Source organism: Wolffia australiana, chromosome 19, assembly GCF_029677425.1.
Source record: "Wolffia australiana isolate 7733 chromosome 19, ASM2967742v1".
NCBI lineage: Eukaryota > Viridiplantae > Streptophyta > Magnoliopsida > Alismatales > Araceae > Wolffia > Wolffia australiana.
Window position 1 is genome coordinate 9,558,866 of NC_135853.1, and position 14,845 is coordinate 9,573,710.

The 14,845-nt window shown below is 36.5% G+C and overlaps 1 protein-coding gene across 3 annotated transcripts; it reads right to left on the reverse strand.

Moving 5' to 3' along the window:
• Positions 1-121: 121 nt before the first annotated feature.
• On the reverse strand, positions 122-5,828 carry HCC1 (electron transport SCO1/SenC family protein). 3 transcript variants are annotated; one of them, XM_078590793.1, is made up of 8 exons: positions 5,658-5,828; positions 5,282-5,360; positions 4,211-4,384; positions 2,926-3,016; positions 1,442-1,654; positions 1,278-1,367; positions 484-616; positions 122-390 (listed from the first exon to the last, which is right to left on the reverse strand). In XM_078590793.1, exons 2-8 carry the CDS (start codon positions 5,336-5,338, stop codon positions 282-284), a joined length of 867 nt encoding a protein of 288 aa, XP_078446919.1. In that variant the 5' UTR covers positions 5,339-5,360; positions 5,658-5,828; the 3' UTR covers positions 122-281. The 3 variants fall into 3 exon arrangements, with proteins under 3 accessions (XP_078446919.1, XP_078446918.1, XP_078446917.1); XM_078590792.1 differs by having other exon boundaries at positions 5,644-5,827; XM_078590791.1 differs by having other exon boundaries at positions 5,282-5,363; positions 5,644-5,827.
• Positions 5,829-14,845: the final 9,017 nt, after the last annotated feature.

Below are 14,845 nucleotides of genomic sequence, written 5' to 3' on the forward strand. Positions count from 1 at the left end.
AATTTGATCAAATGTGTTTTCATTGGTGTCTACTGATAGTTAATAAATTACAAGTTTCCACTCATTAATCATGTTTACGTCAAGATTGGTTTTTACTGACAGATTATAAAAAAAACATGCATTGATAGTCAAGAATACCCTGTTCATTTGAATTATCGTGCTTCATCAAAAGATGGATACAACCACTGGTTTTTCATGAAAGATTGAAACCTGAGGCCACCAAAAATCATGAATAACGGATCATTAATAAAGAAATTAGTGATATGTTCTGATCCAGACGTCTACTTCTTCCACTGTTTAACTTCTTTGATGATGCCGTCGGCAAGCGCGTCGACGTTGTAGTTCTTGCCGAAGAACTTGATGAACTTCATATTTGGATCCATCAAGTACCTGCAAAACTCAATGTTTTTTCCTTTTTTAGAAAATCATGATAAATTAGGAAAAAGCGTCCAAGAAAATTCCAGAAATAAAACAAATACCCACATGACTATGGAGTGGTCAACGAGATAGTCAGCGCCGTCTTGTTCAGTCTTCATGTAGTATACTCGGTAGGCACGAGCTGCCGCCTTCACAGCCTCAGGCGTTCCGGTCAAGCCGATTAAATTTGGGTGGAATTCTGAATAAAATAAAAAATGTCTCTCTATCACATTTATCTTTTTTTTCTTCAAATACTAACATCGTCTGAGTTTATATTTTATTGAAAGACTGTGCTGTTCCTTCCAAGCCTCAATTGTAGGGATAGAAAATTCCCTGTTCGGCGTTGAACGAACAGGGAAAATTTCTTGTTCGTGTTCGTGTTCGGTTTGTTTGGGTTCGTTCGTGAACCGTTCATGAACGTTACGCTTTTTAAAAACGGTAAAAAAAATGTATGATCAGACGGGACGAAAACCTTGTTGAACTGTAGGCGTCTTGGACTGACTGCGCTATCAGTGTCCCCGTCAAATCAATTAAATTTGGGAAGAATTTGAAAAAAAATAAAAAATCTCCATAACATGTCTATATTTTTCTACAAATATCAGCATCACCTTAGTTTAAACTTCATTGCAATGAATGACTCTAAAGATTGATATTTTTATCTTGTATACTGGCATATTTTATCTCTGTAGACCAGAGCTGCTTCCCTCACCGCTTCAGGTGTTCCAGTCAAACCAATTTAAATGTTGCTGGAATTCTAAAAAAATTAAAATAAAATAACCTCCATTTTCTACGCATTTATCATTTTTCATAGTATATGAATTATTTTTCAGAAAAATCTATAGCTTAGTCTAAGATCATACCTTTGACATAGTCGTTGACTTGCTCAACGGTGTCCCTCTCAGGGTCAACGGAGATGAAAACAGGAACAATCTCAATCCCTGCTACTGACTCTGCAAATGAGGTTTTAAAGATTGAAAAAATAATAATAAATTGAGAAAAATGAAGAGTAAATTAGAAACCCTACTGATTTTGTCCACTGCTGCTGCTAATTTCTGAAGTTCATCTGGGCAAATATCTGGGCAGTGGGTAAATCCAAAGTAAATAAGAGTCCATTTTCCAAGAAAGTCCTTATCTGTGACTTGTTTTCCATTTTGATCCACTAATGTGAAGGCGCCGCCAATAGCGGCTGTGCCCACCGAGGGCCCTTGCTTTGGTGCAACAGAAGATGCTTTTAATTCTGCATTTCAGAAAAAAAATGTTTAATCTTTTCATTAGACAGGATTTGAAAAAATATTTAGTTTTTTTCCAGTTTTTTTTCAAATATGTATTTGATCGAAAACTGAAGAAAAACTGAGTTTCAAGAGTCTTTTCAAAATATATTTATCTTCTTGCTATGGTGCAGCAGAAGATGCTTCTAATTCTGCATTTGAGAAAAAAAATATATAATCTTCTCATTAGACAGGATTAAAAAAAAAATTTAGTTTTTTTCCAGTTTTTTTTCAAATATGTATTTAATCGAAAACTGAAAAAAACTGAGTTTCAACATTCTTTTCAATTCAAATATTTCACAACAGAAAAAAGTTGAATTTTCACTTTAAAGTCGAAATTCCATTTGAAAAGATGGCTTTCGATCTTCCATACTGTAGCTAAATAGATCAGCAGAAAAATGCCAACGGAGAGAATTTTTATTTTCAGGAGAAGATTAAAAAAATAACAAAAATGTTCAACTTTTTTTTCTTAATCAGGTAAAAAGATGGCCAGACGATTGAATTTTTGCTTAAATTTGCTGTAGTCACGCAAAATTTTCATTGGCACATCACAAGAAATGGAAGTCGAATCAGATAGTTTTAATTTATTTGACAAAAAATATCAACCTCGAGAGGCCTTTGTTATGACACGGTAAATTATAAAAGTTCAACATATTAATGCAAAATGTTTTTTAAAAAAATTAATACAAATAAAACGCCGAAGAACCTAGATTTTTAATATTATGTTGTTTGGCGTATCTTATATTTTCCAAGAAGAAGATTGCATTAAAGCAGAATTGGTGCGCTTCAACATAACTTAGAGAATTTTCATATATTCACAAATATTGCAGCAGAGCAAAGGAAATGCATTATATAAAATTCTATTATTTCTCTGCAGAAACTAAATTTTCCCCTGCGAAAATCCTCAGCTTTATCCAGGTAACGGTAAATTTAAAGATATAGGAACAAGAAAAGGGAAATTCAAAGTAAATATTTTATGTATTTGGAACAAAACTTTCCAAGAGAAAGACCAGTGTCACGGGGATTTTAACTAAACTCGAACATATTTCAGCAAATACAATGTAAACCAAATGATAGATAATCTTAATTTGTTTGAGCAAAAACTTACCCTGCCAAGACAATTATAAGACGGTAATATAAAAGATGTGGAATAATAAGCACATGAAGTAAATACGAAAATTTCTTAAAAACAAGCAAATTAAAGACATGTCTGTCTTTAATTCAAAGATAATATGCACACCTTCAATATGTTTTTTCTTCTCTCTGTCATAGTAAAGGACGATCCCTCCTCCCGTTAAAATTAGCAAAAGAAGACTAGCCCATGAAACTGGCTGAGAAAAGTGAAAAAATAATTAAAAATTGTTATCATCTCAATGTGCAATATTTTAAGTCTGACCGATGCAAAATTAAGGTCACTCAAAAACCCCATAAATTGTAAAAATATAAAAATCGAATTGGGGAAGGTAAGTTGGCGTGTGATCGAATATAAGAGAAGAAAGAAGAAAGAAGATAGAGACAGCAATAAGAAAGAGGGAGGGTAATAGGGGAAAGGGGAGGAGAGAGAATTCACTATGAGGGGTATTTTTGTCATTATCAGGGGTAATTTTGTCATTATCAGGGGTATTTTTGTCATTATCAGGGGTGTTTTTGTCGTAAAGAAAGTTGTTGACTTGGCTGGAAAATCTTCCTGGAGAGAATTGTTACATCTTTTATTTCTACCTCTTTCTCTCTCTTCCCTAGATAGATAGGCCTACTTCCGGAGAGAGAGAGAGAGAGAAATGTAAGTAGAGAGAGAGGGGGAGAGAGACCCAGGCAGGTGAAAGAAAGAGAGAGAGAGAGACACAGCAGGAGAGTAAAGGGTGAGAGAGAAAGTGAGAGAGACATAGCAGGAGAGTAAAGGTTGAGAGAGAAAGTGAGAGAGAGAGAGAGAGAAACTCAGAGCAGGAGACAAAGAGAAGTGTGAGAGAGAGAATTGGCGAAGGAGACTAAGAGAAGTGTGAGAGTAAGAGAGAAAGAAAGAAAGAGCGAGAGATACTAAGAGCAGGAGACAAAGAAAAGTGTGAGATGAGAAGGATAGGGGGAGAGAGAGACTCAGGGCAGGAGACAAAGAGAGGTGAGAGAGTAGAGGGTGTGAGAGAGAGAAAGCAAGAGAGAATAACAAAAGGAGACAAAGAGACTTGTGAGAGTAGGAGAGGGAAGAGAGAGAATCAGTGCCGGAGATAGAGGCGAGAGACTAGAGGGTGAGAGAGAAGAGAGACACTAAGGGCAGGAGAGCAAGAGAAGTGTGAGAGTAGCGGGTGAGAGAGAGAGAGAGACACTAAGGGCAGGAGAGCAAGAGAAGTGTGAGAGTAGCGGGTGAGAGAGAGAGAGAGACACTAAGGGCAGGAGAGCCAGAGAAGTGTGAGAGTAGCGGGTGTGAGAAAAAGAGAGAGAGAGAGAGAGAGACACACACACACACAGACAGACTAAGAGCAGGAGAGCAAGAGAAGTGTGCGAGGAGAGAGAAAGAGATATAAAGAGATTACCCCTCCCCTCACAGGCTTTCCAGTGGGTCCGCCCTGATTGGACTCGCCATTTCCTGATGGCTTTGAAGCAACCTCTCCTGATTTTTGAATAACTGCAGGTCCCTTTTCCACAGTGCTGGAAGCTAATTGCCTATTAAATGGATTTCGAGTCCAAGGAGTTGATGAGAGAGATTCCTGTAAAAACATAGAAAAATACATAAAGATCACTCAATTACCAAATGAAAAATCAACACAAATTCTATTTTTGAAGAAAAAAATCAACACAAATTACTCCACAAGAATACTTCCCTGGAGAAAAAAGACTCCACAAAAGGATCAGCAGTTTACAGGAGAATGCAGCTTACAAATGAACAATTTTGAAATTATTCATGCAATTTCTATTTATAAAGATACATAATGATTCCTGTAAAAGCATAGAAACATACATAAAGATCACTCAATCGCCAAATGAAAAATCAACACAAATTCTATTTTTGAAGAAAAAAATCAACACAAATTACTCCACAAGAATACTTCCATGGAGAAAAAAGACCACAAAAGGATCAGCAGTTTACAGGAGAATGCAGCTTACAAATGAACAATTTTGAAATTATTCATGCAATTTCTATTTATAAAGATACAAAATGATTCCTGTAAAAGCATAGAAACATACATAAAGATCACTCAATCGCCAAATGAAAAATCAACACAAATTCTTTTTTTGAAGAAAAAAATCAACACAAATTACTCCACAAACGGATCGGCAGTTTACAGGAGAATGCAGCTTACAAATGAACAATTTTGAAATTATTCATGCAATTTCTATTCACAAAATGGTCTATCCTCAGTAATAAGTTCCAGAAGTATTGAAAAAAATAAAATGGCAGCATTCGTTCATGAAAATATTTCAGGTATTTTTAGCCCACCTGGCTCCAGCAAACTATTTCAAGACCTAGAAACGGGGTCAGAAGTACATGAAATGAAGGGAAAATCTTCAGTGGAGCTGAAGATATAATTTTTTTTAGAAAAAAGGAGTATAATATATAAATGATTCATCAAGTACAGAAAGAAAGAAACCACGGAGGAACTGACATGGGTAGATCTTCCTTGAGACAGACGGCCTCCAATACAACTTAAGAACTTGCTCATCGCACCGACAAAATATAAGCGCCTGCTGCAAAAATATATTTAAGCATCACTACATCCAAATGCGAGAAATGCGACGAGATTTTTACATGGTAATAATCTTCATTAATTCGTGTTTCATCAGTGATCATAATAAAAAAAAATGAGATAATCAAAATGCAACGATCGTGAAGAACAATCACCGCGAAACAATCATCTTCGAACTGATATATGCATCGACATTTTAAGGAATTACTCCAAATGGGTCTATGAAAAGGAAAAAATCCGGCGAGAACTCCAATTGAACTGCAAAGATTAAATTGAAAAACCTCGTTCGAATCACCGTGGGTCGAAGGAAATATGGGCGAGAAGCTTCGACGAGATTGACCCTTTTCTTGACAAGATGCAAGCAACGAGAAGGTGAAAATGGAAAAGCGTCTTCTGCTCTAAATACCCTTGTCCGCCATCTCGCCCAAGTTCAAGAAAACGATGGAAAGGAGTGAAATTTATGAAGAAATGACATGAACATGGAATCCATTCAACACTTTTAATAAAGAAACATAAGCTATCAAATAATTAAAGTGATGGGGTTAAACTAGTTATTGTTTATGTTGATGTGGGCATCATCATGTGTGAAGAATCAAGCTGACTTCAGAAGCCTTTTTCACTGCAATTTGTGGTAGACTTGCATGAAATGAATCTCATAAGTAAATTGTTAATAAATGTATAATCTGGGTGCTAAATGTTCTTTAATTTATATGGATTTTGTTGATTGGAATGTAGTGGGCTTTTGAGTATTGCATACTTTAGGCCAATCCAAAATATGGAGATTAAAAAATCCAAGCCAATTATGAGCAAGTGAAATTCTACTTTATTAATTCACTCCATATGAACATTTTTCATGGTGCATTGGAGTAAAATTTTGAGTACTAAAAATATGAGAATTATTTTTGTTGCAAAATAACGGATTGTCTGATATTAACCTTGTCAAACTGTCTGATATGAACCTTGGAATTGATACTAGGAAAAGCAAAGTGTACTAATAGTCATTATTAACAGACTAAGAACACTGTGCTTGATACCTTGGTCAGATTAGTATCAAATAGAAATGAACTGTTATAAAAGGATTGTCACTGTGAATTAAGGTAAACATTAATAGCATTTTACATTTAATGTGTAGTCATGGTTCTCATCAAACGAAGTGGGGAGTTAGGAAAAGGAGGTCTACTAACGAAAATATTGTGATACAAGCATTCCCTTTAGAGTATGTTATTTCATTAATTGCTAACATGAATACATTTGCAAGAATAAAGGGGTAAGTCAACTACCTTCTCTACTGCTTGTAGATCCTAGAGAGTTTAGGGCTGTTGGGAGACTCCATATCACTTCATATTATGTCTCCATGTGAGAATGTACACATTAGGGATCACACCCTTGATACAAATATTGAAGATGACATGACCTACTGTTGTGAACCTCATACAAAAAAAATGTGAAAGGCACATAAAGGACATGACCCAGGATAAATTAGGGGTTGATATTGAGATACCAATCACCCCATCCCCTGAAGTATCACATGATAATCAAAAGAAGAAACCGTCTAGAAAAAAGGAAAAACTCCAAGAGACACAAGTATTAATTGTGAGATTATATGAACTCGTTTCCAGCAAGTATTCATAAATCTTGGAGTGAGCTTAAGTGTCATACCTTCAACGATACTAAAGTGTCATCCAGTAGGAAAAGTGACACCCACATCTCACATATTACACTTTAATGATGGGACCCAAAGGGTTCCTAGTGGGCAAATCACTGAAGCCCATATTGATATTGATGGTTGTTACTTTAGATTTTAATCCCTTATACTTGAAGGAAAATCAGAGGAAGCACCCATATTATTCGGTAGATGTTTCCTCAAATCAGCACAAGCTATTACCGCTATGGAGGAGGAAGAGGTGACCCTTAGAACAAAGGACAAGAAAATGTCATCAAGACAGTTGGACTTTTCAAGAGTACGAGTGAACATTTTATTAAGGCTCTAAAGGACACCTTTAAGGATACCATTTCCACCTCTGAGTACACATTCATCTTGTACACCTCCATGTTTGTGCTCTAAATGATGTATCTTTACTTTGAAGATGGTTAATGAGCATCTCAGGGGAGGTATCAAAGCAGTGTGTGACAAAAAAGTATGATGAGAGTGAACTTGGAGAAAATTAACTTTAAAAAATGACATATTATACCGACAACATGATAAAGTTCTGATAACCTCCATGCCAAAGAGAAGGAAGAGATTGAGACAAATAAGGAAACAAGCTCTTGGCATGATGAGGATTTTGGAGTACATTCTAGGATATCAAGGGAATGAAGTGTCGCTAAAGTGTAAGTGATAGATTCTGACACGACGCAAGCTTACGAGACTGGAGGACATACTGACCTCAAAGCATGGGGGGACAGTATGGATACCAACATCTATATTAGAGCCCTATAGAGTACTGTCGTCTCTAGACCTATGGATTCCTAAATCCATCGTGTGTAAGTACACTTGATTCATCTTTGATCCTAGCTTTGTCCGGCCAAAGATGTAAAACTTAGCACTTATTGGGAGGCAACCCAAGACCCTAGTTTTATTTCTTTTTTGTGTTCTTCTTTCAGGGGAAAAGTGAAAAGGGAGAATAAGAGAGAAGCTCAAGAGCCACTGCCATGATATTTAAGGGAGAATACAACATGAATTACATTCTCGATGAGTTTTCTAAACCCCCTTTTGATATATTACTTTACTGGCCATTCCGTGCACTCATGATTACATGTGCATGAACTTTTTTATTCAGGACAATAAATCATTCAAGTTAGGAAGTGTAGATCTAGAAAACCTAAAAAAGTCTATAAAAGGTTTGATTACATGCTATAGATGAAAATTGTTAAAAATCATATTTTTTAATTTTTTGAAATTTTCTCAAACCTCGTTGCATTCATCTTTTACATATATTTGATGAAATTTCCTGAATGTTATGTATGCATGAATTGAAAAAATTTATTAAAAGCGTAAAAACTCATAGAGTATGTAATAGTGACCCCCAAGTGCATTAGCCAGAGGAATGGGTATTAAGAGAACTTGGATTAGCTATTCCTTTGGTATGAGATTTCCTTTAGTGAACCATAACCATAGGATCTTTATTCTCTCAGTGATTTTTCAAAATATCTTGCTTTACCTACTCGTTTGCCTCCTTTTAGGTTGTGTCAACTAATTCTTGGCCAAGAATCTTGAAAAGTGGGAGTGGATTTTTGTGTCATTCGCCTTTCATCTGTATCTTCTAATCCATTCAATGTACATCTTCTGATCCCCATTTTTCTTGAAATCCTTGACTTTTTTATTTTAATGAATAAAAGAGTATTATTTTTGTGTACTTTGTGAATTTTCAGTAAGTGTTCTCAGAAAAGAAGGAAAAATCACGCAAAAATAAAAAGTCACGCAAAAAATAGAAAAATCACAGAAAAAGTGAAAAAAAAACAAAACAAAAAAAACATCTGAGAAATAAATGCCCAAATTAAAAAGGACAATAAATGTTGCAGGTAATATAGTTAGTTTTGATAAGCTCCTTTATATGTCCAACACAAACATTTGTCCTTCCCATTCTTTGTTTTTTTTGGCAAATGATACGGGTCTTACTTCCCACTATGAACTTAATAAATTGGGTTGTTGTTGATCTGACTTTTAGGGAAGCAAATTTCTTTAAAAAAATTTCATAGTAGGTGGAAAATGAGATCCCTCGGCCTTGGATATTAAAGTTATTGTCGCCGGAGGGTCCTCAACCCCAATGGATTGTCGTTGGGCTCTGGGTGATAATTCAGCCCACTGCTTCCCGTTAGTTAATTGAACTGGTCCTGACTTAGGGGATTATTTTTCCTATATCCTTCAGGTGGACCGGACGTTTGACTACTAAATTGCATGTTTGGATTTGCAGGTTGTTTTATTGGTCCCATTATATCCTATATTCATCTCCAGTGGCAAGGGTCTAGAAATGATAATGTGCAATGCAAACCAATTTTAATTTCTAATTAACATGAATTTGATGCACGTCATCATCTTTTTTGTCATTTTAGCATTAATCCCATTTCTTTACCATTTGCTCATTCTCGCATAAATTAGTGATAAAATGATTGATATATGTTTTGAACTTTTCAAGGTCAAACCATTGTGAACTAATCATTAGTTTCGATTACATATTGTTTCAGAGTCTGGAGTGAAAGCACTGATGAAGAGCAGGCAATGTGCATAAGACGGTGGCTGAAAAATTCTTGTATATATTAACCTGATTTTCAACTGCCTTACTAACATCATTTTTAAATGCAGGATAAATGTCAGGAATAGACCTAAAAAAAGAAAAAATGGGAGAAAATTTCACTCAATTCTGATTTATGGATTGAAAGATACATGGCAAGTGCCAGATGGCCTGGAAGCTAAGTAAGCATGCAATAGATGACCACACACATGGCACCTGCACGTCGCTCTAATGTGGCACATGGTCTGCCATGTGAGGTGCCTTATAGATGATGCCCTTGTGGCACTGACCTGGCGCACATGTAGGCACACGCGTGGAACACATGAGTGGATAACATAGCATTATAGTTTAAATTTAATTATGACACACCTATATAATAATTCCAAAAACACTAAACATTACATACTTTTTTTATAGGGATAAGTGTCAACATCAGGAGAGTTCAAAAAACGACGCATCAAATGATGTTGGATTGTGTGTCCCGGATCTGGCATTGCCGCCCAGATCATAAACTGAGAAAGGGAACCCACCATTTTTCTCTCCTCCACTTACCTTTACCATGTTACGTGGCTGCATCTGGACTCTTTAACTTCGACCCGATGGCGGAGGATCACCTACGCCCCACCTTCTCATTCTACTCACTTTTTTTCTTGGGTGACATAGCACAATCCATGCAGTTCTGCGCAGATTGAATGGCTTAGAGAAGACTGTCATATGGGGTACAGGCATATAGGGAATGTTCGTCCGATATTCGGTATTGGACAACCGATATTCCATATCCGGAAAAATCACCACGGTTTCTGATACCGGATATCGGATATCGAACGGATACTGACAGTCATGCGTAAAATGGACATCGACACGAATATCGAACAGTTAAGGACGAGGCGGATCTCGGATACTGGATATCGGAATTCGATATCCGCCTCATTTTAGATGATTTTAAAACGATCAATACTGAACATGGTTTTAGATGATTCACGTTACCAACACCCAAATGTTTTAAGTAAATTATTACCTCCTTTAATATATACGCCTCAAAATTTTTGTTTTCTTCCATATGGGATAATAGGATTCTGAGTTTAATATAAATCCGAATCCTATTATCCCATATGAAGGAAAACAAGAATTTTGAGGCGTATATATTAAACGAGGTAAAAATATATTAAATATATATAATATAATTAAGTATATTAGTGACTATCTTAATATATATGCCTCAAAATTTTCATTTTCTTCCATATGGGAGTTTAAACTCCGAATCCTATTATCTCATATGGAAGAAAATGACATTTTTGTGGGGTATATATTAAACGAGGTAATTATATACTTAAAAGATTCTCTGCTTACCTACTGACCAACGATTTCCCTCACCAAACCATTGCATGATGAACAGCTTCAACGAGGGAATTTATTTTTACAAACATTCCATGTTGGATATCAAAATCTGATATTGAACTCCGATATCTGATATCATAATCCTTTCTGAGAGACAGAGGCGGATGACGACATCAAAACGGATAATGATATCAGATATCGCTACTGTAGCAACCGATATCCGATATTGTGATCCGATATACAGATATCGATAAAAACAGATCGGAATAGTGATTTCTGATATCTGATTCAGCACCCGTCCCGATACTGTGCTCTGATGTCAGTATTGGAATGGCCGAAAACTAGGGATCGTCCATCCAGATACCGATATCGGATTACAGTATCTGGCCGGATGTTGTACTGGATACCGAAAATCAAATTTTTGGTATCCGTTTTTTCCAATATCTGGATATCGGATATCGGTTGCTATAGTACCGATATCCGATATTGGTATCTGTCTTGATGTCATCATCCGCCTCCGTCTCTCAGGGAGGATGACGATATTGGATATCAGAGGGTGGATATCGGATTTCGATATCCAACTTAGAAAGGTTGTTTAAAAATATAATTTAACCATCATTGTGCAGCAGTTAGAAAGGGTCAACGTAGGCAAGAGGGTAATTTGAGAGCTTTTTATTTATTAAGTGGCTGGTTTAATATATACAGATGTATCTTTTTTTTTCTTCCACATGGGATAACAGGATTTGGAGATTAACATCAATCTCTGAATCCTTTTATCCCATATGGAAGAAAATAAAAATTTTCAGTTGTATTTATTGGACGAGGAATTAATACATTAAATATATTACATATATAACGGGCTTAAAATATAGTGAATATTTATTAAAATATTACTATATGATTTAATGTATATTCTACCTCATTTAATATATAGAGTGCAAGATTTCTATTTTCTTCCATATGGGGTAACAGGATTCTGGGTTTACATTAAACTTCGAATCTTGTTATCCCGTCTAGAGGAAAATAGAAATCTTGTGATGTATATATTAACCGAGGTTGAAAATATACCAATAGCATACGATAATGATGTACATAAATCATTGAATGTGATGATAAAAATTAAATTTTTTCTGTCGATAACGGTTATCCATATCCAGATACCCATTCCGATATCCGGATATCCATATCCGATATCCGGTATCCGATACCAGTTTTTTTCCTTACCCCTCCGATATCCGTCTTCGATATCTGTCTAGACCTAAAGGATGGATACCGACTGATATCTGATAACCGATATCAGACATCATCCCGGTTTTTTCCGGATATCATATATCGGTTGTTTGATACCAGATATCAGACAGACCTTGGTTGGACAATCCATAGTGAACACTACAGGCATAGCAAGACAAACATGCACACAGGCCATCCCCTCTCTCTCTCTCTCTCTCTCTCTCTCTCTCTCTCTCTCTTCTCTATCTCTTCCCTCTCGCTCTCTCTCTTCCCTCTCTCTCTCTTCTATCTCTTCTCTCTCTCTCTTCTCTCTTTCCCCTCTCTTCTCTCTTTCCCCTCTCTTCTCTCTTTCTCTCTCTACCTCTCTTCTCTCTCTGTTTCTCTCTCTATCTCTCTATCTCTTTTTCTCTCTGTTTCTCTCTCTATCTCTCTTCTCTCTTCTCTCTCTATGTTTCTCTCTCTATCTCTCTTCTCTCTTCTCTCTCTCTGTTTCTCTCTCTATCTCTCTATCTCTTTTCTCTCTGTTTCTCTCTCTATCTCTCTTTCTCTCTCTCTCTTCTCTCTCTTCTCTCTCTATCTCTCTTCTCTCTCTCTCTCCTCTCTCTCCCTCTTCTTGCCTTTTCTTTACAGCGCTGTTATGTGTCACGTTCTGGGCACTCGCTCCTCTTCTTCTCTATCCCCTTCCTTTTCTCTCTCATCCTCTTTAAGGGGGTGATTTGGCCATATCTTGGCCCCCCTTAAAGGGATTATCGGACAGCGAGAAATCCCTGTGATCCCCCCTAAAACATATTCTTCATTTTTTTGGGAGATCATCTCTGTTTTTGTTTGAAATCGCTACAAACTCCAACCCTAGCTCAACGGATGATCCCTGGTGCTCGACAACCTCTTCTGTGACAGAAAACCTCTTATATTTTGTTGGAACAAGTTTCATGAACAAATATTTAAATGGATGAATGTGGTGCCTGAACAGGAAGCTTCAACAATGGAATTTAGGACAAAGAGTCACAACCTGTCATCAATATGATTGATTCCTCATCACATGCAAGCTAGTAACATATTAGTTCATTGAAACAATGCTCAATTATATTTTGTTTCATTGTCTTTAGGTTGATTATTAAACTTAATCATGCTTTCTCTCTCCTCATGCATCACTTTCTCTCCCTAACTTCTCTCTATGATTTATCCTTCAATTTACGCTCAAATCGCATAATGTTGGGCTTGTTGGACATATTGTTGTCTTCTTTTCATATGTGCCATCGTATCTCTATTCTGACCTCATTTTGTCATCCAATTTTCTGAATTACCTCAGAGAGACTGAAATTGTTGTGATAATCCCCAGTCCTCGTGGAGTAGACTTCGACTCACCAATATGGTATGTTTTAATCGCAAATCCAATGAGTGCAAGCTTTATTTTGTTGATGTGTGATTTTGTATTTTCAAAGACTGCAAAACACGCCAGTCAGATAACAGGTGCAGAGAGAACGATGAACCCACATTCACTAAACAACCAGCCCATAATTTATGTGGTTAGAAAGTGGGCCCAATATAAATGGGCCAGGTGTACAAACATAAGAAGGATAATCGAACAGAATATAGAAAATGTATCTTGTGTGTAAATAAAAAAATGATGAGGGTATCTGACATACAGTTTCGAAGGACATCATTCATTGTAGGGTGAAACTTATAAATATCATACATCAAGAGGAATCAGATAACATACACACACATCAACTCTGCAGCACAATATTGCACTCGCTCTCTCTTCTCTGCTTGGTAGGCCTACCTTGGGAAGCATGGGGCATCTATCACATCGAGAACCTCGACATACCAATTATTTGCACTTGATGCACTTGTCCCCGATGGACCTCGCAAATAGCCCATACTGTGATACATTGGCTGTGGGCATGCTTGACGACCTACATACGTGTTGCCTACATGACAGAGATCTTCCTATGATATTTTACAAAGTTATGATGATGTCTCCTCACTAACAGGCACCAATGCCACAGGGGGAATGCGACTTCTCACATTCAAGACCTACTCAATGGCCTATTGAGGTATGACTGTTGTAATCTTTTTCTTATTGCCATGGGCGTGGATGAGCAGGGTTCGTGTGTAAATTGGGATTTTTAAGCTCATTCCAAACCTACCAACTCTTGCAAATATTAAACCTTAACATATATAAAACCACCTTGGGTGGTGTCCAAGACACGACTAGATCAGGATATGAGCATGCCCCTAGAGTTGGTTTTACCGAGCATACTCTTTTTAGAGATAAAAATTATTAAAAACCTTATTTTGGGGAAGTTTGAAAAGTCATCAAGTTTTTTAATCAATACTATTGTTCTTGTCCTACCTAACTTTTTTCCAAAAAATGAAAAAATATCCTAGAAGGATTTGGAGGTCTGTACTAGAAGGAGAAGATGCATTGCTTATCTGCTGAAGCCTTGATAATCAAGGACAGCGGATAATTGTTGAGTATTAAGTTCAATTTTTAAATTTGTGCTTATATTTCCTAGGATTTTGGAGCCAAGTCGCTTCATGGGTTGATAGTGGTAGAAACTATGGGTTAGGATATTACCTAGGGTAGGTGTAAGGGAATAAGCCTAACTTGTATTAAAAATAATTTTGCATTCCCTCTGAAAGAAACTAGACCTAAGGGTTACTATTACCATCGTTCTAA